Below are 22,739 nucleotides of genomic sequence, written 5' to 3' on the forward strand. Positions count from 1 at the left end.
GAAGACAATTGACTTAAGAGATTTCAACTTACTTAAAAGTTACTCAAAGTAAAATACCCAGAGCGGTTATTCTTTGTATAGAAGAGCAGGTTTCTAAAAGTAGTTTCGACATTAATGCCGTGCATCACTTCCTGGACATAAAAATAGTTCAAGCATGCTGACTATCTACTAAAACTATGTTTTAAATGGTAACATGATCATTATTTAGTCTCTATTTTTTCCACACCTGCAATAGATGAGCTTTTAAAGCTGCATAAAGGGCTTCCAACCTATACCAGATTGGTTCTTAACAAAGTGCAGTGAAAAGATTGAGCAGAAATCCCAAGCTGAAGAACCACAGAAAGTGAGGTTGAAGTCTTATGCACCAATCTATACGGTATGTCAGATATTCAATGTTACCAAGAGGACTTCAACATTTTCCATTAATGTTTGATAGATTAAAAAACACAAATGCTTGATACAACTTTCATTTGGGAATCCTATATTCAAACTGAGCAACTAAAACTGGATCACTCTACGTTTGGTTAATTGTTTATAAGCTATTGCAGTTCTTGGTTTAAAAAAACAAGCCTGGACACTGCACTGACAGACTATTCTGTTTCTTGCACATCATAACATCTGCAGACACAATAGCTTCAATCAACAGTTGGAGGACAATTACCACTTTTGGAATTTGGATAATTTCCTCTCTTATAGTCTCACAGTGCAGAGGTCCATAATAGCACTTCCTGATTGAATCAGGCTTAAAGCATCTAAATCAGACTGAAACACAAGAGACTGTGTGCTGGAATCGGGAACAACACCCTGGAGGAACTTAGCAGATCAAAGTGGCAGAGTTGCATGACACCGAATCTCGAGTGACGAGATCAAGAAGCACAAGAGAGATGATTTTCCCACTGCCCACATAATCACAACCTAACCAAAGAGTGACACGCCTTTCATTTTCCCAGTCCTTGAAGTGCTGATTTTTTAAAAAAGCCAAGAAACCAAGAACGCGAAAAGGAACAAGAAAGTTAAGCTCAATCCGGGATTGCAGAAAACAAGTCACCATTAAATTCAAAGTGTTGGGGTGGAGTGACACTGAACCTCCAGTAAACCCTGAACAATCAACATTTCACCTAGGCACTGGATAGTCCAGGTAAAGTCTCAACTAAAAACGTCAACTGTCCATTTCCCTCCAGGTGCTGTTTGACCTACTGAGTTCCCCCAGCACCTTGTGTGTTGCCAGCAGGCCAAGAATCCCCTTCATAGAACAGTCAAAACAATCGCAATCAAAGGCCATCAAATTATATTACAAACATAATCCAAAAACTCCAAACCTGACATCTTTACCTTAAAGGTCTTGGGATTTGCTTCCTGGTGCCTTGACCCGTCATTAACCTGCATGAGAAGGGTTTCTGTGCAAATATCCGCAAACACTTTTGTACAAACACTGTTTGAAAAGAGAAATGTTTTTACAGATTAAAACTCAGGCATGGCAAATGCAATATTTATTTCAAATAATAATTAGGCTCCATTATAAGTGCTTAAATTAAATCTGAGACCCACCTCCCCCACCAGCAGGACTTTTACTGTATCACTATATAATCATTATTATAACCTGAAACCAGGCTCTAGAGTTGGGAAATGGAGTATTTTCTGCTTATCAAAATTAAAAATAATGTCGAATAGTTCATATTATTCTGCACTAACAATTTGCATTAGTCCCAACTGCACCCCAGGGTGACAGTCTTCCATTTCCAACACCAGTCATCAAGCAATCAGGTGCGAATAGAATTGAGTATCTAATGGTAAACATATTGAAACTATTTAAGGTTATTTCACTATCTAGCTCTTAGACAAGGGAGGAGATGGGAAGAACTATAAGTAATCTACAAGAACATAAAACCCATTTTCAAACATTTCTTATTTACTCAGATCCTTTAATGCATTCTAAGAGGTACTTTTACAATTCCTACAACTTAAACTGCTACATCACTCTAGACATCAAACTAGATGGCTTGCTACTCCATGCTCAGGAGCAGATTTTAATAGAAATTTACACATGGGCTTCATAATAAAAATAAAGTTCACCAGCCACTTAATTAGAAAATACATATTACCTGTGACAGTTTTCAAGGGCGTTTATAGCCCAGCAGATCTTCTCTCCCAACTACATATAGTGAAAAGATCCTGCAATATAAATAACAATTAATTATGTTTTTTATTATGTTTTTACCGCCTTTAATTTTTCATAAGAATTCATTAATTATTAAAAGCTGATCTTTCAATTGTACAAAAATACAATTTATTTCAAAAGATGTGTTTATTGCATATTCTAAGATCTTCTGCATCCATAAACATTCTTAGTACATTTCTGTGAGATGATACCAACCTTAGAACTTTCTAGTAAATTACAACAATTACAGATACTGGGAGAAAAATATTTTGGAATATCTCAAGAATGTGAATGGTACCAGAAAATAGTGCATAAGCAAATACACATTAAACTGTATCTTGGGCATTACAAAAGTCACTCTCAATTCCCCGACACAAATTCCATCCACAATAGATACACCAGTGGTTCTGTAAGATTCCAATTGTTCTTTTCAAATTTTGGGTGACACAGCATAGAAGCTATTCATCAGAAAAAGCTGCTAAAGTATTGTAAATATTAATTGCATCTGACTTTAAAACCCATTCCCTCTATTATCAGCACACCACTGTTGCAGTGGGTAACCTTCACAAAATACACTGCTATAATTTGCTAGATCTTCCATAACAGCATCTTCCAAACTCACAACCTACAACACCTGGAAACTCAAAGCCATTAGGTAAAAGGTATCAATGTAAAGATGCCCTTCAAATCACACTCCACCAATTTAAACATCCATCACCCTATTTCCATAACAATGAATTTGAATCCTTGAAATTAACAGGTATCATCATCACCACCACTTCCACAAACACAGCCAAGGCCAGGCAATAAATAACAACCTTGCTAGTGTCATACACATCCCAAGAATCACAAAAAATAAACATCAAATCCAATTTTATCTCAAAATATTACATAATATATATGTAGAGCAGACTCAATGGGTCAAATGGCCCTATTCTGCTCTTAATGTCTTATGGTCTAATAAGACAAGAGGAAGAATAAAAGCAATTTAAGTTAGCTGCAAATTATTTCACAAAAAGTAACTGCATTACTGAATTTGTATTTGCATGTTCCATCTTTTCACCATTTGTTTTATCTGCTAATTTCCATCCCTTCATTGCAAAGTTTGGATTTATTGACTGAAAACTAAAAAGTAAAAGCAACAGCAATCAAATCGATTTAGATGGACAAGGCCTTTAATTATATTTTATTCAACCTACTAGAAAGCCATCCATACCTTCTTCTCATTATAGCTTCCATTCTGACCCTAACACATCCTTTGCCAGCTTGCTCCAGTTGTTGATCGCCCCTTATATATTAAAAGAAACTTTAACATACAGTACTGTGCAAAAGTCTTAGGCACCGATACAGTGGTGCTAGAAAGTCAGTTAACTCTGTAGATTTTTCTCTATTTCTGCATAAATACGACCTAAAATGTAATCAGATCTTCATGCAAGTCCTAAAACTAGATTAAGAGAACTCAATTCAATAAATAACATAAAAATATTATACTTGTTTATTTTTTGAGAAAAGTGATTTAATACTATATGTATTTGTTGGAAAAAGTATGTGAACCTTTGCTTTCAGTAACTGGTGTGATCCCCTTATATAGCAATAATTTCAACCAAACATTTCTGTTAACTGTTGATCAGTCCTGCACATCAGCTTGGAAGAATTTTAGGCCATTCGTCCTTACAAAACTGCTTCAACTCTGGGATGTTGATGAACTTCCTTGCATGAACTGCTTGCCTTAGGTCCTTCCACAACATTGCTATAGGAATAAAGTCAGGACTTTGACTTGGCCATTCCAAAACAGGAATTTTCTTTTTAAACCATTCTGTTGTTGATTTGCTCTTGTCTTTCAGATCATTGTCTTGTTGCATTATTCAACTTCTATTAAGCTTCAAGTAACAGACAGCTACCCTGACATTCTCCAGTAAAATGTCTTGATACAATTTTGAATTCTTTGTTCTCTCAACGATTGCAAGCTGTCCAGTCCCTGAGGCATCAAAGCAGCCCCAAACCATGATGCTCCTTCCACCATGCTTCACAGCTGGGATGAGGTTTTGGTGTTGGTGTGCAGTGCCCTTTTTCCTCCAAAGATAGCAATGTGCATTTCTGCCAAAAAGTTCAACTTTCATCTCATCTGTCCACAGAACATTGTTCCAGAAGCCCTGTAGAATATCCAGGTGGTCTTTTACAAACTTGAAACATGCAGCGATGTTTTTTTTTGGAGAACAGTGGATTCCTCTGTGGTGTCCTTCCATGAACACCATTCCTGTTCAGAGCTTTTCTTATAATGGACACATGAACAGAGACTTTAACAAGTTCTAAAGATTTCTGCAGGTCTTTTGCTGTTACCCTTGGGTTCTTTTTCATCTCCTTCAGCATTGCACATTGTGCTCTTGGTGCAATCTTTGCAGGAAGCCCACTCCTAGGGAGAGTAGCAAAAGTACTGAGTTTCCTCCATTTGTAAACTTGTGAAGATCTGATCACATTTTAGGTCACATTTATGCAAAAACAGAGAAAATTCTACAGAGTTCACAAACTTTCTAACACCTCTCTATACAGCTGGAGTGCCTGAAACTTTTGCACAGTACTGTATTTGTCAGTTTAGAGCAGAGAGCAAATCTGTAAATCTGGCAGGAGTAAAGAATGTTGGAAGTGGTGAGGGTGGAGCAACATGGGAAGGGTGTGGGACAAATGACAGAGAAGTGCCAGGGACAGAGGAGGTAGTGTGGGTGCAGACACATCCAGCCCTGAGACACCAATCAAGGTAATTTGATGACAAAAAATTGATTTATTGGTCATTACAGAATGTCGCTATGATGCTTCCTGCTTCCACCTCACTCCCTTCCTCCTTTTCCCAATCATGATTTCCCTCTCCCTGCCCCCTTCCCACTCTCAGTCCACAATAGAGACCCATATCAGAATCAGGTTTATCATCACTCACATATTTCATGAAATTTGTTTTTTTTTGCGGCAACAGTACAGCACAATGCATAAAATTACTATAGTTCTGTGCAAAAGTCTTAGGCAGCCTAGTAGTATATATGTACCTAAGACTTTTGCACAGCACGGTAAGTCCTCAATTTAACTCCATCACAGTTGTTCTAGCATGGTTAAATGCAAATACATTAAGCTTACTTTTCCTCATGTTTATTCTCAGACACGACACCTTAGACATCACTCAGTAAATTTGAAGGGCCAAATTATCAAAGTGAAAACCCCTAATTTTGTGAATTTTCTCCTTGGTTTCTAAAGCAATCTCATGCTTGTGTAGAATATTACCTTGAATGGCGTAATCAGGAAGCACTAATGCAATACATTCATCTATTTTACCAACAGCATTGATTCCCTGGAAGGCTCATTGAGATGATTATGTGAAAGGAACAATTTATGCAGAAGTAGACTAGCTGCCAATTCAAACGATGTCTACTCTAATCATTGGCTGATATTCCCCCTCAACTCTAATTGTCAGAACAATCGTCATTAACTCTTAATCTCTTTTGCATTTGAAAATCTAGCAATTAAATGTTGATATATATACACACACACATCTGAATATCCACAGTCCTCTAGAGATAGAGAATTACAAAACATTTTGGGAGAATTTTCTTCATGCAATCTCAGTCTAAGTGGCCAACTAATTTTGAGACCAACTCCTAATTCTAACCAGCAGGAATAATCTCCAGCTTTCAAGTCTGGGAGCTTGATAGCTTTTATTTCTATTAGTTACTCCCAAATCTTTTCTGTACTAATACTAGTTTTTAAGTTCCTCATTCTCACCAGAGATTTGGTTTCCCAATTATTTCTGGAACACATTTAACTTACATTATGAAAATGTGTAATCTTTTTGTCATTTCCTGTTAAGAATTAAATTTATAATTTCTCCTTTCTGTGTTAGTTTGGGATCCAAATTATTTTTACTCATCTCAGTTTACATACAAATAAAAATTATACATTTTTTATTTTATCTCACACCGTTTTCTCTGCAGAGCATCCTTAGTCAAATTCTAAAAATTTTCTCAATTAAACTTCCAACTTTCGTTTGTTTCTTTACCCAATAAAGGTTCAGCCACGATGAAATGGCAAAGCAGACACAATAGGCCAAGTGGTCTAATTCTACTATATTTTATGGTCTTAAAACAATATTATAAACTTCTTGCAAACAAGAGAAAATCTGCAGATGGTGGAAAACCAAGAATTTCCTCCAGTATTGTGTGTGTTGCTTATAAACTTCTTGATCAACTTCTCAGCGCTCATGTTTGGACCAACTATATCGCATTTGAGTATTTTATTCCATAAAAGTAATATCCATTCAATGTATTAGCACAGAACAAGTACTGGAACAATTAACAGAATTAAAATGCATCAAATCTCCAGCTTAAATGACCTAAAGAAAGGGTAGATGTTGGTAATTATTCCCCCTGATTAGGGAATTTTGAATTAGGAGTTACAATACAAATCCTTCTATTGAGTATTTACCTTTAACTAATCGACTGACTTTGAAATCTACTTTCACAATGCGACATAGCCAACACCTAGCAAACTAGACGGGTTACTTAACTAATTCACTTTCAGACTCAATTTAAAAATTATTTTATGTCAACTCATCCCTTGACACACTTCTACAACGAGATTAGCCTAACTTTGCACAAAACTTGGTCCAAAATGCATCTTCCCTAGTTGGTCCCTGGATATGCCAGAAGAAGAAACTATGAAATCAAATAATAAACCCATCTTCTGTTGGTCTGTCCAATCTACATGAACATCAAAGCTCCCATCGACTATACCACCTGATGACATTATCCTTTGACTTTCACAGCTTAGCCTTCTTAGCATTACAACTACACAGCAGGTGTGGAGAGAGAAATGAGGAAAAGAAGAAGCGGCATCATAAACTTTTCTCAATGTTTTGGCTCTTCATGCCTTAGTTCCAGCCACTGTGATCCGACATTCCAAGCTAATAAACTTTCTATTTTATGCCATAGCTTATTCTCACTTCATTGGGAGATTATTGTTATATTACAACTATCACATCACACCTAGGAGAAGGAAGAGAAAGCAAAATAACCATGCCTCCTGACTGGTAACTAGGTTGCTGAGAAAGTCATATGCCTGGTTACTGGATGAGATAGCATCAATCAGCTGTGATACATCCTTCAAAGAATTTGACATCTTCACAGTCAAAATTCACATTCAGAGATTGATCATTTGGGCAAAAGCCCAACAATGAACTGGCACCTGTGTTCACCACCAGTCCTTTGCCCAGTGGGTGGAGTTGAGAAATAGGGAAAGGAGGCAAAATCCACAGCAAAACAAAACAAAAATTGCAAGGTTTCACATAGGAAGAGATGTGCTTGAGACCCAAAAAAAAAATCAAGTAATGTTATGAAATATGTAGTATGACAAATATGCAACAGTAAAATTACTGCAAGGGCAACATTTTGAAATTTAGCAATAAATTATCAGACAATTTTTTAAACTCTAAGATACATAAAATTCAAATATTAACACTGCACACCAAACCAACACTTAAAAAGAAAGAAATTTGAACCAAATTATCAATTCAAACAACGTCTCAAGAAAGTCATTATTTTCTCAGGGAATTAAAAGATGTAACATTTTTTTTGCACAGATTGTATAAGCAAGAATTGACTATTTGAAATTCTTTCTAACTATGACCTTTATTTTCCCCCCTAGTGAGGAAGGGTACATTTTGTGTTTTGGAAAAAAATTGCATATTTTTCATTCCCATTTAACGCTCACCAATCTCAAGCGCGTCTCAACCGAAGAGAGAACGACAAAATAAGACAAAAGATCTCTGCGACAGTTGAAAGCCAGCCAAATACTGGGACAGGAAATTTTAAAAAATACAAAAAAAACACATGGATGTAGACACACACAGTGGGAACTTGAAAAATGGCAACAAAATTCTGTTCTCGCTCTCTGTAGTAAAGCAGTTTTTGCTGGGTAGAGGTCCTGATGAATGGTTGCTTGCAGGCACCGCCTCCCCAAAATTCAACGCTGCTTTGCATACACTTAATTGCTGTCACACATATTTGGCAGTTTGCCCACCTCATAACTAAACGGATGACTGTCAATGAAAAGGTGGGAGGAGGCGTAGAAGGAAAGAAATCAGAAACCCATGTAGTTTTCACAACATCGCACTGAAAAAATTATGCCGAGGCGACTGTAGAGAAAATGGAGGCTGGAATTTCACGAGTATTGCAATAGAGAAAGAACTTTATTAACCCTTGTCTGCCACAAGCAGATTCGTGGTCCCAATTATAACACAACTTCCAAATTATATTGCAACAGTATTTGTTTCCCCTGGAAGAAAAACAGTACTCTTTCCTCATATATTGTGGTACCTAAAATCAACAATTTTCTTTCCTGGAAATAAAACTTTAATCAAGAAACTGTTCTGGTGCAAACAATCCACAATTTTCCAGAGCTCTACGAAGAAATTATCAATTGATTTTTGAATTTGCGACTACTAAGGAAGAGTATTTATACAAAGAGCATGACACATCAGGCTGAGTTTTGATGCCTTATGCCAATTATTCTACCCTCAAATGGGTGACTAGCAGCCATCCTATTGACCAATCATACATCAAGCTGCTTGGGACTGTACAATGACCATGAATCCACCTCCATAAGCCAAAGCTCTTGGGAAAAGGGGAGGTTTCTTTTCACTCTATAAGGAGACCTTTCAATCCTCCGATAGAATTCAATAAATCAGGTTATCAGTAGCAGGCCAAATGGACTTCCAACTGTTGGCTGACATAGACATATTAAAAGGCCTTGCCCCCTTCAGCTTTTCACAGGTCCAATTTTTAAAAAAAGCATCTGGCTGTAACTTTCTCCAGCATGAACAGTTCTTCAAATGCACATTGCTTTATCTCCATTTAGATTAATTTGCTCAAAATCACTTGAAACTTCACTGGTTAACAACTACAGATTTTTTGGCAAGGTGAACAATAATCTTTGGATTTTCAGCCCTTGCTTTACTTGAGAAGGTACCACTTTCACCTTAAAAATAGACAAAATTACAAATGAATATTTACATCAATTAATGAATTTGTTAATCGGCACAGATCATTTCCAGAATATGGATGGGCAACAATCTCACGTGCATTTCACAGCTCAATGAACATAATATTAAAGATTCTCACAAATGTTGTGAAATTGTATGAGCATCACTGCTTTAAAATCTTAGAAAATGCATTAAATGAATGAGCAACACGTTAAGCATATTTATGTACAATGATAGGTAGTTTCCTAGTGAAGTGTAGGTATTGATGCATTTTTAAATTATAGATCTTTTTTCCAGGAATTTTTAAAAATTACTTCCTAAAATCTGCATTAGGATAAACTCAAATAACTTAGCCAAGTGTCTGCATCACAATCTGTTTAAACAGATTTACGATCTCATCAGACATTGAAAACTCACCGCGTGTGCATTCTCCAAAATACTACTCATTACTAGGGTGAAGAATTTACGTGCTCTCCTGATCTTTAATTGTAGCATTGACTTAAACCAAAAATTATAATCAGCTTGATTAATATATTTACTATCTTTAAAATTGCTACATTTTTGCAAAACTAACTCAGCATTTCCATTCATTTTTATATCAGCAATACCAGAGAACACCAATGTGCCTCAATGCTCCTACATTCTTGCTTTTTCACCAATTTTTAAAAAATCATTCCACTTGTTAAACTTGTGAGAAACACTATTCTGAATGATCCTTTTTCACCTTCTACTAGATTTGGTTATACAGTGTTATACAATAGCAGGAAAAGAAATGACTAAAACAATTATAAAGTAATCTGGTCCCTTCCTTTCCAGCCTGATAAAGGGGCTCAGGCAGAAACATTGACTGTTTATTCCCCTCCACAAATGCTGCCTGACTTGCTGAGCTCCTCCAGCATTTTGTGCATGCTGCTCAATTATAAAATGATTCTCGGTTGCGCCAGAGTTTGGATTTTATCTGTGAAGAACAAAATCGCTAAAGATTTCAATCACTTCATGTACACAAAAATCAAAGGTTCAAGATAAGTCCTCAAAAAACACCAGTTTTTACCTTCATAATAGAAGTGCCAACAAAACCTTTGTTTGACCTATTGTAGCAGAAATGAAACCTAAATTTACCATGGATTAGTGCTAAATGTTTCTCAATTGAGTAGCCAAGAACACAAAACCAAGATTTAATTTGATCTAAAAACTAGCTAGCACATCCACAAATTCTGTACTTTTCAAATAGCAGTAAGTCACACAATTTTGTAGCGAGAAGGCACAATAACAAAGTACAAACATTATTCTCTTTTACACTGAAATAAGCCTTATCTTGTATAATGCTGTCACTCAATCACATCATGAAATGTTTAGATCCAATGTTTTCAGACCTCACTGACAATAAGGACTGTATACTGCCCATGCGTATGTGTGCTATTTGAACTGCTGTGAGCTCCTGTTCAAGCAACTGCTCCTCCTCAACACACATACTAGTTCATGGGGTTAGGGGGAAGTGAGTTATCCTATCACAGACACAACTGTACTTCTAAACCTGTGAATGCCTTGGATGGGAGGGCTGGTGCTCCCTCCCCATTCAACCTGGAAAATTAGACCTCAGCATGCTGTCTGGGTTGATCAATTTCATTGTCCGAATGTGCACAATCTCTGCGTACAGACAGGTCAATCCATTTCCCAAGTTGTACTTAGCAGTCTCTGGAAGACATTAATTCCAGAAGACTCCCGACAATCCAGGATTGGCAATCTTAACGGAATAACATCAATTTAAGTGTGGCAGGTAACTTCAACTCTGATTAAGAGCTGGGAATGCTAAATAGAACTCACAGCTAATTAAAAAAACTGACACATAGAACTTGAAAAACAACAAGAGAACTCTGGTCTCAGTCTCAGTAGGAAAGCAGTGTTTGCTGGGTACTAAGGTCCTGATGAATGGTTGCTTGAAGGCATCTCCTCCTCAGGAACCAGATCACAAATAGGCACCTCATGAAAGATCAGATACAGAGGATCCTCCAGTCTGATTCTCCAGATTACAACTATCTCTACATTTTATCCACACAAATTATGCCGGATACGCACAACTAATGCAAAAACTGCAATTTTCCAATGTACCTCTCTGTCAGAAAGAGACTACAGAAAACATAAGAATCCAATGTGCAACTCACATAGAAGACAGATGTCACAAAGCTGTTACTCTGGAAATCCCATTTTTATTTATTTGGCTTCAACATCTAAATGTCAAATTACTGTTAAGTTAATGCTTTACAATTAGTTAATAGGACATAAAAAAACAAACTGCTCCCAATTATTTCTAACCGTAATAACCAAAATCATCAAGCTTGCACTTTATAGCTAGTTGGCTAGGATTGAAATTCTGATTCAGGATTCAAAAATTCAGATTTAAAAGGCTGAACGGAAATGTGAAATCAGAGACCAGTAACTCAGCCCATTCAAGCTTACGTTTACACTTAGTATCTTTATGGCCCATATCATATTTACCAACTGGTTTCCTTTTCTAACATCTATCTATTTAATCTAAATTAAAACTCTCATATTATTTTTCCTTCCCTACTAATCTTGAAAGAGAATTCCAATTTCAAATGCTAATTTTTGGCTCTGTTCATTATCTCACATCAGGTTAAATCCCTCTACCACTAGAAACAATCTGTTTCCATATATCCTACCCTGTTAGATTATTGTTTAAAACTCTTTCATCATAATGAGAAAGTGCATTTTATGTAAAAAAAAATCTTTCCCAAGATGTTTTCCCCATTTATAATCTTTCATAAGTTTGGTAAGTGTTTTTGCACAGATGAAGTGTCTCTTCAGACAGCAAACTTGGACAATTAGAAACATCAAAGCATTCAGGCTTACCCCCAAAGTAATTTAAAGAACTATGCAATTCAGGAAAAAAACACTTTGGTCCTGTGCACTGTCCTTACTCAAAACAATATCACTGAGCAGAACATTGTATTCAAGCTCAAGAAACTGCACCAAACTGCCTGCTTACTTATTTGACTTAGTTATCCATTCCATAAACACTTCGGCTGAAAAATTAATTGCTTAAATTCCTCATAACATTTGTATCACATAACCCAGTTTCAATATAAATTCTGGAACTACACCAATTCCCCGAGGTATTTTTGTTTAAAATGTACACTGTAAAACTGAAGCATGTTCCATAAGTAAATGCAGTGATTGAACAAGTTTCCCTTTCCATTTCTATCCACTCCTGCCTACGGTTATGTTCTTTCAAGAAGAAATCTTGGGAGTGGAAGACTGTGATTAAATGTTAGATATCAGACAGAGACACACAGACAGAGAAATATGGCCGGTATTTCCACTTAAGAATGTACACTGGTTCAAGCACAGCTGTTTTTTCAGCCACAACAATAACAGTGGTTGTGGAATGGCGAAAGCATTGACGGAATCTCCCATGATTAGTCTTGTTGCTGGTAACACACATTCCATGCAGTACCTGGACAGCACTGTTTTCAGAGTTGCTGCCCTTCATGAGGAAAAACTTAGATGCCACCTTCCCTTTCACAAGGACATGGAAGATCATCTAATACAAATCAAAAGCGGCCATGTGAAGTTCCCCAGTGCACTTGCCAAATATTTATTCCTCAACCACTGTCATCAGCATCTGCTCATTATCATCAAAGTCCACACTTCAAAAGTACTTAATTGTCTATGAAATAGTTTGCAATGCCCTACAGTCATGAAAGATTATTTATAAAAATGAATGCTTCTCACAGAAATTGCCACTTGGGTAGAGTATCAAAAACAACCTGCATGTGAAGTAGGCACTCACAAAGTCAACACCTTCTCAAAAAAAAGGAAAGAACATTAAAAGGGAAAGTGTGAAAACTTGATAAATTATAGTTAAAAAGGGACGTCAATAACACATCAGCTGCAGACAAAACATTGCACCCTGGGATCAGAATTACACTTATCTGAAATTGTTTATCTACCTAAACACAAAGGGAAGTCAAAAGGGTGACAAACAGACTTCAACAACATATAAAAACACACAATCAAAACGCCTGTTGCTCTGGATTTCCAGCATCTGCAGAATCCCTTGTGTTTATATAAAGCAGACTCTTGGAGATCTGGTAGTGAAGTTCATTACTCCAACAAAAAGGACGGGTTGCACTTGAATCCTAGGGGGACCAATATCCTGGCAGGGAGATTAGCGGGGGCTACTGAGGTGACTTTAAACTAGAACGGTTGGGGGGGTGGGAATCGAATTAAAGAGGCTAGGCGTGAGGAGGTTAGTTCACTACAGGGGGATGGGAACCAGTGCAGAGAGGCAGAGGGGGTGTAAAGTGAGGGTAGAAACAAAAAGTACTATGGAGAAAAGTAAAAGTGGCAGGCCGACAAATCCAGGGCAAGCATTAAAAAGGGCCACTTTTCAGCATAATTGTATAAGGGCTAAGAGAGTTGTAAAAGAGCGCCTGAAGGCTTTGTGTGTCAATGCGAGGTGCATTCGTAATAAGGTGGATGAATTGAAAGTGCAGATTGTTATTAATGATTATGATATAGTTGGGATCACAGAGACATGGCTCCAGGGTGACCAGGGATGGGAGCTCAACGTTCAGGGTTATTCAATATTCAGGAGGGATAGACATGAAGGAAGGGAAGGTGGGGTGGCGTTGCTGGTTAAAGAAGAGATTAACGCAATAGAAAGGAAGGACATAAGCCGGGAAGATGTGGAATCGATATGGGTAGAGCTGCGTAACACTAAGGGGCAGAAGACACTGGTGGGAGTTGTGTACAGGCCACCTAACAGTAGTAGTGAGGTCGGAGATGGTATTAAACAGGAAATTAGAAATGTGTGCAATAACGGAACAGCAGTTATAATGGGTGACTTCAATCTACATGTAGATTGGGTGAACCAAATTGGTAAAGGTGCTGAGGAAGAGGATTTCTTGGAATGTATGCGGGATGGTTTTTTGAACCAACATGTCGAGGAATCGACTAGAGAGCAGGCTATTCTGGACTGGGTTTTGAGCAATGAGGAAGGGTTAATTAGCAATCTTGTCGTGAGAGGCCCCTTGGGTAAGAGTGACCATAATATGGTGGAATTCTTCATTAAGATGGAGAGTGACATAGTTAATTCAGAAACAAAGGTTCTGAACTTAAAGAGGGGTAACTTTGAAGGTATGAGACGTGAATTAGCTAAGATAGACTGGCAAATGACACTTAAAGGATTGACGGTGGATATGCAATGGCAAGCATTTAAAGGTTGCATGGATGAACTGCAACAAATGTTCATCCCTGTTTGGCAAAAGAATAAATCAAGGAAGGTAGTGCACCCGTGGCTGACAAGAGAAATTAGGGATAGTATCAATTCCAAAGAAGAAGCATACAAATTAGCCAGAGAAAGTGGCTCACCTGAGGACTGGGAGAAATTCAGAGTTCAGCAGAGGAGGACAAAGGGCTTAATTAGGAAGGGGAAAAAAGATTATGAGAGAAAACTGGCAGGCAACATAAAAACGGACTGTAAAAGCTTTTATAGATATGTAAAAAGGAAAAGACTGGTAAAGACAAATGTAGGTCCCCTGCAGGCAGAAACAGGTGAGTTGATTATAGGGAGCAAGGACATGGCAGACCAATTGAATAACTACTTTGGTTCTGTCTTCACTAAGGAGGACATAAATAATCTTCCAGAAATAGTAGGGGACAGAGGGTCCTGTGAGATGGAGGAACTGAGCGAAATACATGTTAGTAGGGAAGTGGTGTTAGGTAAATTGAAGGGATTGAAGGCAGATAAATCCCCAGGGCCAGATGGTCTGCATCCCAGGGTGCTTAAGGAAGTAGCCCAAGAAATAGTGGATGCATTAGTGATAATTTTTCAAAACTCGTTAGATTCTGGACTAGTTCCTGAGGATTGGAGGGTGGCTAATGTAACTCCACTTTTTAAAAAAGGAGGGAGAGAGAAACCGGGGAATTATAGACCGGTTAGCCTAACGTCGGTGGTGGGGAAACTGCTGGAGTCAGTTATCAAGGATGTGGTAACAGCACATTTGGAAAGCGGTGAAATGATCGGACAAAGTCAGCATGGATTTGTGAAAGGAAAATCATGTCTGACGAATCTCATAGAATTTTTTGAGGATGTAACTAGTAAAGTGGATAGGGGAGAACCAGTGGATGTGGTATATTTGGATTTTCAGAAGGCTTTTGACAAGGTCCCACACAGGAGATTAGTGTGCAAACTTAAAGCACACGGTATTGGGGGTAAGGTATTGGTGTGGGTGGAGAGTTGGTTAGCAGACAGGAAGCAAAGAGTGGGAATAAACGGGACCTTTTCAGAATGGCAGGCAATGACTAGTGGGGTACCGCAAGGCTCAGTGCTGGGACCCCAGTTGTTTACAATATATATTAATGACTTGGATGAGGGAATTAAATGCAGCATCTCCAAGTTTGCGGATGACACGAAGCTGGGTGGCAGTGTTAGCTGTGAGGAGGATGCTAAGAGGATGCAGGGTGACTTGGATAGGTTGGGTGAGTGGGCAAATTCATGGCAGATGCAATATAATGTGGATAAATGTGAAGTTATCCACTTTGGTGGCAAAAATAGGAAAACAGATTATTATCTGAATGGTGGCCGATTAGGAAAAGGGGAGGTGCAACGTGACCTGGGTGTCATTATACACCAGTCATTGAAAGTGGGCATGCAGGTACAGCAGGCGGTGAAAAAGACGAATGGTATGCTGGCATTTATAGCGAGAGGATTTGAGTACAGGGGCAGGGAGGTACTACTGCAGTTGTACAAGGCCTTGGTGAGACCGCACCTGGAGTATTGTGTGCGGTTTTGGTCCCCTAATCTGAGGAAAGACATCCTTGCCATACAGGGAGTACAGAGAAGGTTCACCAGATTGATTCCTGGGATGGCAGGACTTTCATATGAAGAAAGAATGGATGAACTGGGCTTGTACTCGTTGGAATTTAGAAGATTGAGGGGGGATCTGATTGAAACGTATAAGATCCTAAAGGGATTGGACAGGCTAGATGCAGGAAGATTGTTCCCGATGTTGGGGAAGTCCAGAACGAGGGGTCACAGTTTGAGGATAGAGGGAAAGCCTTTTAGGACTGAGATTAGGAAAAACTTCTTCACACAGAGAGTGGTGAATCTGTGGAATTCTCTGCCACAGGAAACAGTTGAGGCCAGTTCATTGGCTATACTTAAGAGGGAGTTAGATATGGCCCTTGTGGCTACGGGGCTCAGGGGGTATGGAGGGAAGGCTGGGGCGGTGTTCTGAGTTGGATGATCAGCCATGATCATAATAAATGGCGGTGCAGGCTCGAAGGGCCGAATGGCCTACTCCTGCACCTATTTTCTATGTTTTATGTTTCTATGTTAATATCACTGGAATGTTGTCTACAGGAGAGGATTTCGCATATGAACCTGCTATTACAATCACAACATTAAGTAATTGGGTTAGTGCCCACACAAACTCTAAGCAACTCTGTATAAAAGGGAACTAATGAAATATGCGAGAAAATGCAACAAAAATAGATGACTGGATTATTATTCCCTTAAAGGTACAATTCTTTACCTCAAACTCATCTGAACACCTTCAAAACACCCTTCAGTTTATTTTCATCCACAAGCCATAAATAGGATTTGAACTCTAAACTTTAAGAGGCTAGAGCACAAAATCTAGGCCGACATTCTGAGCACCACTACCAGAGCATTGGGCTGTCCAAGATACAACCTTTCAAATTTTATAATAATCCTCCTCAAATAAAGGCAAAAGATTCCGCGGCATTATTTTGAAGACTAGGGGATATATCCTGTGTGCTGCTGATACTTAATTCAATTAACATTACTCCAAATATTCTGGTCATACTGCTGTTTGTGGGATCACACATAACAACACTGACATTATCTATAATAACAAAATAGTGAAATAAATTATATAAATACCTAGTACTTATAATTGATTTATAAATTCATATAGACTTTCTGCATCAGTGTTGTTTTTCCTCATCTTCCTTCACAGGTCTTAAAACATTCAGACTAGATCCTCAACTTGATTATTTTTAATGATTAAGCATAATATACGCATCACTTTCCATGTGTTGAAAGTTTTAACTGGATACAGGAGCTAGTTGAGTGATGTTGCAGCAATGACCTTGCACTCAATATCAGTGAGACCAAAGAACTGATTGTGGGCTTCAGAAAGGATGAGACAGGAGAACACACACCAGTCCTCATAGAGGCATCAGAAGTAGAAAGGGTGAACAATTTCAAGCTTCTGGGTGTTAACATCTCTGAGGATCAATCCTGAACCCAACATATCAACTCAGTTACGATGGAGGCATGACAGCGGCTATATTTCATAAGGAGTTTGAAGAGATTTGGTATGTCACCAAAGACACTCACAAATTTCTACAGATGTACCACAGAGAGCATTCTAACTGGCTGCAACACCATCTGGTAGAGGGGAGAGGGGCTACTGCATAGGATCGAAAGAAGCTGCAGAAAATTGCGAGCTCAGTCAGCTCCATCATGGGCACTAGCCTTCGTAGCATCCGGGTCATCTTCAAGGAGCGATGCCTCAAAAAAAGGTGGCATCATTAAGGACCACCATCACCCAGGACATTCCATCTTCTTACTGTTACCATCAGGAAGGAGGTACAGGAGCCTGAAGGCACACACTCAACGATTCAAGAACAACTTTTTCTCCTCTGCCATCCTATTTCTGAATGGACACTGAACCCGTGAACACTACCTCACTACTTTTTTTTATTTCTATTTTTGCACTAGTTATTTAATTTAGATATTATATATATGGAATAAAAATAGAAGTACCTTCCACTAACATATTATGCATTAAGTGCAATCTCTAGGTCAAACCAGCAACAGATAATTAATAGAGCAGCACAGTTGTTTCAGACATACAATGCATACCTTCATTTCCTCTTAATTCATCTGACACGCACCTGACCTGTCTCCCAGTTTCTACCTCCATAACACAAAGCCATCCAAACTTCCACTGCCTCCATCTTAACTTTCACTATTCCCATTCATCCATAATTGAACTTTGCTAAATAATCTAATTGAGAATTTTTAAAAATTATTCTTGTTTTCAGAATTCTTAGCTACCTGAATGCTATTTGTCATCTCTTCAATTTTCACTATCCAAGAGCTTTCATGACTACAGGCCTTAAGCATTTACAAATTCAATCATTCCACCAATAGTAATCATAACTTCAATTGCTAGGTCCTCAACTCTGGAATTTCCTCCCAGTTTACCTTTCCTCGTTTACAATTCGACTTAAAAATTACCCCAATTACGAAGCATTTGGTTAATTGAACTTGTTTCCCTTCTTTTCAGCTCAGTGTCAAATTTTGTTTGATAATCAAACTGTATAGCCATTTAAATTAATAAAGGATAATTATTCTACTTGTTAAAACCACCTTCCATAACCATATATTAAAAATAACATGGCTGCTTGTAGGCTCCTTTCCAAGTCACACACTATTCTTATTTCAAAGCATTAATATTCTTTCAACGGGCCTCAAATCCTGGAAGCCCCATCTAGGAAAATAGTGGGAGTATCTTCACCTTATGGCCTGCAATAGTTCCCATCACCTTTACAAGGGCAAACATACCTAGAAAAGCCATTATCTCACAAACCAGATAAAGAGAGATTCAAAACAAATCACACATCATTCACTGCCCCAGTTCCTTGACACCTGGTACCTCTGCACTTCATTGTGGCTTAACATATTCCAATCTCTTTTAAAAGCCCAAATGGCTATAAATTGATACTCCAGCTGAAACAACTGCCCTTTCTGTGGTGCACTTCATCCAGGCGTGATAAATGGCAGAAAATACACGTGTCACAAAAAAATCAAGTAGTGGCTATCTCCAACAAGAGAGTATTGCTATCTACCCTCGATTTTCAATAGCACTACCATTGCTGAGTTCCCCCATCACTGACAACCCAAAGGTCACCACTGACCAGAAACTTACCTGGACCACCACTTAAATACAGTTACAGAGCAGATCAGAGGCTCTTGTGGAAAGTGTTTCCCTTCCGACAAACAAAGATCTTCCACGTGAGGTACAAATTAGGAGTTCAATGAAATAATTGTTCAGATGAATGCTGCTCCAACAACACTTAAGAAGCTCAACACCATCCAGAACCAAGGAGTCCACCTGACTCGCATCTCATTAACCAGCATAAACATTCATACCATTCACCTCTGGCAGTAAGTAGCTGAGGTGAACATTTACAAAATGCATTATAGTTACTCACCCAGACTACTCAGACAGTGCTTCCCAAATCCACGACCTCGACCACCAAGAAAAACAAAGGTAGCACCACCATCTTTAGGTTCTCCTCATGCTGCACACTATCCTGATATGGAAATACATTGTGTGTCATTTTAGCCCAATGATGAAGAAAGACTAAATGAAGGAAACATTAATTACAAATTCACAATGCAGTGTGGAATATTAAAACTAAATTAAGCAGAATAGGCTGTCAAACATAGTTTTGCCCTTCCTTTACAAGCATGCCAACTTCAATTTGGTACATGCCTTCAGTGGTGTGACTACAATCCAGAACTTCACTAACAAAGCTGCACATTCACTGCAAAACAACATGGCGCATCATATGTGTGACCTTTGAGTAGAACATTCATTGAGTCTGGGTCTTCAACATAAACAAAACAATGGATAACACTAAATTCTGAACAAAGCACAACATCATCAGACAACAATCAGGTCCTAGAAATATCGGCACAGAAAATGAACACAAAGTGCATCCATATTCATCTCAAAACAGAGGCAGATTTTAGGTTAATCTGCCATAGAAGTATTCATGAGAAGCATATTGTTATATTTATCATGAATAAAATGTGGATATATGCACACCTTGGGACTCATAACAGAATTCTGTACTGTTGGCCAAAACCAACAAGTTCTTAAACTTTGTTCACAATTTGTGGGTTTAACTCTCACTCCAGAGATCTGACATGCCAGTGTAGCACTGAAATGAACTGGTGTACAAAGATATCTTCTGCTTTCTCCAACCAGCATTGAAGATTCTATAGCACTATTCTGAATTACAGTAAGTGAAGCAAGTATCATTCAAACAACATAATTAAACAGAATTTCCTGTCATTTTCACGCTGTTGTTTGTAGAACTGCTTCTGAACACTCAACTGGCTGCAACAAACAACCTGCTGGAAGAACTCAGTGGGTTAAGAAGATTCTATGGGAGGAAAGGAACTGCTAATGTTTCAGGTTGAAACACTGAGACAGGGCCTTAACATCTCTTAAACGGCTCTCCCAGTTCCTACAGTGAAATTATGACTAGAATTTCAAAAAGTATCTGATTGGCTGCAATACTACTTTAGTATTATAATACCAAAGTAGAGGAAACTCTATATAAATGCAAGGTCTCTCTTTTCCAGGAATTATTGGAATCCAAAATACAACCACTTCAATAATAATAATTGTTCCAATGAATGCCAAAAAAAAAACAAAATACAATGGACTAGTTAATTGGGACACATTGAAATGAATTTATTTAAAGCTGATATCCATCCCACAATGTGAGGGAGTAAAAATCTTTGCATTAAGACTCCATTATGATATATGAGGGGTGATTGATAAGTTTGTGGCCTAAGGTAGAAGGAGTTATTTTTAGAAAACCTAGCACATTTATTTTTCAACATAGTCCCCTCCTACATTTACACACTTAGTCCAGCGGTCGTGAAGCATACAGATCTTGGACTTCCAGAAAGTGTCCACAGCAGGGGTGATTGATAAGTTTGTGGCCTAAGGCAGAATGAGATGAACTATACAGCTCCCATTACATGCACATGCGGGTCAACTTTTTGAGTGATTATGCATAAAGTCTGAAGTTTGAACTCATCTCCTTCTACCTTAGGCCACGAAATTATCTATCACCCCAATGCATTATTAACTTCAAACTTTCAGCATAATCACTCAGAGTTGAACTGCATGTGCATGTAACGAGAGTTGTATAACTCATCTCCTTCCACCTTAGGCCACGAACTTATCAATCACCTCTGCTGTGGACACTTTCTGGAGGTCTGTATGCTCCACGACCACTGGACTAAATGTGTAAATGTAGGAGGGGACTATGTTGAAAAATAAATGTGCTAGGTTTTCTAAAATTGACACCTTCTACCGTAGGCCATGAACTTATCAATCACCCCTCGTACAGACATGTGAATTTATAAGTCTAATGGCTTGTAGAAAGAAGCTGTCCCGTAGCCTGTTGCTCCTGGCTTTAATGCTGCAGTACCATTTGCCAGATGGAAGCACCTGAAACAGTTTATGGTTGGGGTGACTGGTGTCCCCAGTGATCTTCCAGGCCTTCTTTACACACCTGCTGCTACAAATGTCCTCAATGGAGCGGTTCACATCCACAGATGCACTGGGCTGCTGTACCAATCTCTGCAGTGCCCAGCGAGCAATCAAGGTTGGCACAGTTCCCATACCAGATGGTGATACAGTCACTCAGGATGTTCTCAATGGTGCCCGTGTAGAAGGTCTTGAGGATTTCGGGCTCATGCTGAACGTCTTCAGCCACCTGAGGTGGAAGAGACACTGCTGTGCTTTCTTTGCCACACAGCTGGTGTGTACAGTCCAGGTGAGATCTTTGGTGATGTGCATACTGAGAAACTTGAAACTACTTACCCTCACAACTGCAGTCTCACTGATGTTGATCGGGGCAAGCCTGTCTCCATTCCTCTTGTAATCCACAGGACCAGAACATATTGGCCCAATTAAGCGGCTGCCCCAATTAGTTGAAGTTCCATGGAAATAATTTAAAAGGTACCAAAAAAAAGACAAACTGAGTAACAAATTATGTATTTAAATGAAATACAGAAGAAATTAGAACACTAGCAATAGTACTACAGTACTATAAAACTGTATTAGTTCCTTAATAGTTATCGATGGAGGAATTCATCCAGTGTACGCAATGAACAAAATCAGTGCAGGCATCATCTAACCCTTCATTTTCATTAAAACATTCAAGATGATTGTCAATACCTTCAAATTCTTTGTAGTTCCCACCTTGCTGAAGTAGTGAAATAGTTTCATTTTCACTCGTGGGAGTTTCTAGCATCTCCAAACCTGAATGCTTGAAACTAGTGAGCAACTCAGTTCTGAATTGTCTTACTGCTTATTTCTCACCAACTTATCAATGACAAAAATAAATGCCTTTAGAACAGAAACACACACAACAACGCTACTAAAAACTGTTTGCTGTAAGTACACCGTAGCGTCTAACGGCCACACAAGTTCATGCGACTGATGCTAGTTAGAATCTGTTCAGCAAGTCTCTTGCCCCAATTAAGCAGCATGGTGTCCTAAATAAACAAAGGAAATCAAAGTAATTTTCTTGACTAGTTTTTGTTAAAAGTTGTCCCAAATAAGTGGTTGCCCCGATTAAGCTGAATCGACTCTATACCTTAACTGCCGCAGAGCTTCAAACAATGACAGGGCCAACACCAAAGGACAGATTCTAAACACACATACATAGAGGTCATTATTGAAATTCTGA

General features: G+C 38.4%; 1 protein-coding gene across 4 annotated transcripts in view; it reads right to left on the reverse strand.

The window, feature by feature from the left end:
- Positions 1–22,739, reverse strand: part of LOC140204795 (trinucleotide repeat-containing gene 6B protein-like) — a 210,621-nt gene that overhangs the window by 176,851 nt on the left and 11,031 nt on the right. For 2 of the 4 annotated variants that reach the window (XM_072271600.1, XM_072271597.1), the window contains exons 2-3: positions 2,103–2,172; positions 1,333–1,432 (exon numbers count right to left, since the gene is read on the reverse strand). The exons of 1 other annotated variant lie outside the window; for it this stretch is intronic. In XM_072271600.1, the coding sequence (XP_072127701.1) occupies positions 1,333–1,386 (54 nt within the window). In that variant the 5' untranslated portion in view covers positions 1,387–1,432; positions 2,103–2,172. Of the gene's footprint in view, positions 1–1,332; positions 1,433–2,102; positions 2,173–19,451; positions 19,554–22,739 lie in introns of all 4 variants that reach the window. One more of the 4 variants, XM_072271598.1, reaches the window with a different exon arrangement.

This window comes from Mobula birostris, chromosome 11 (genome assembly GCF_030028105.1).
Source record: "Mobula birostris isolate sMobBir1 chromosome 11, sMobBir1.hap1, whole genome shotgun sequence".
In the NCBI taxonomy this organism is placed as follows: domain Eukaryota; kingdom Metazoa; phylum Chordata; class Chondrichthyes; order Myliobatiformes; family Myliobatidae; genus Mobula; species Mobula birostris.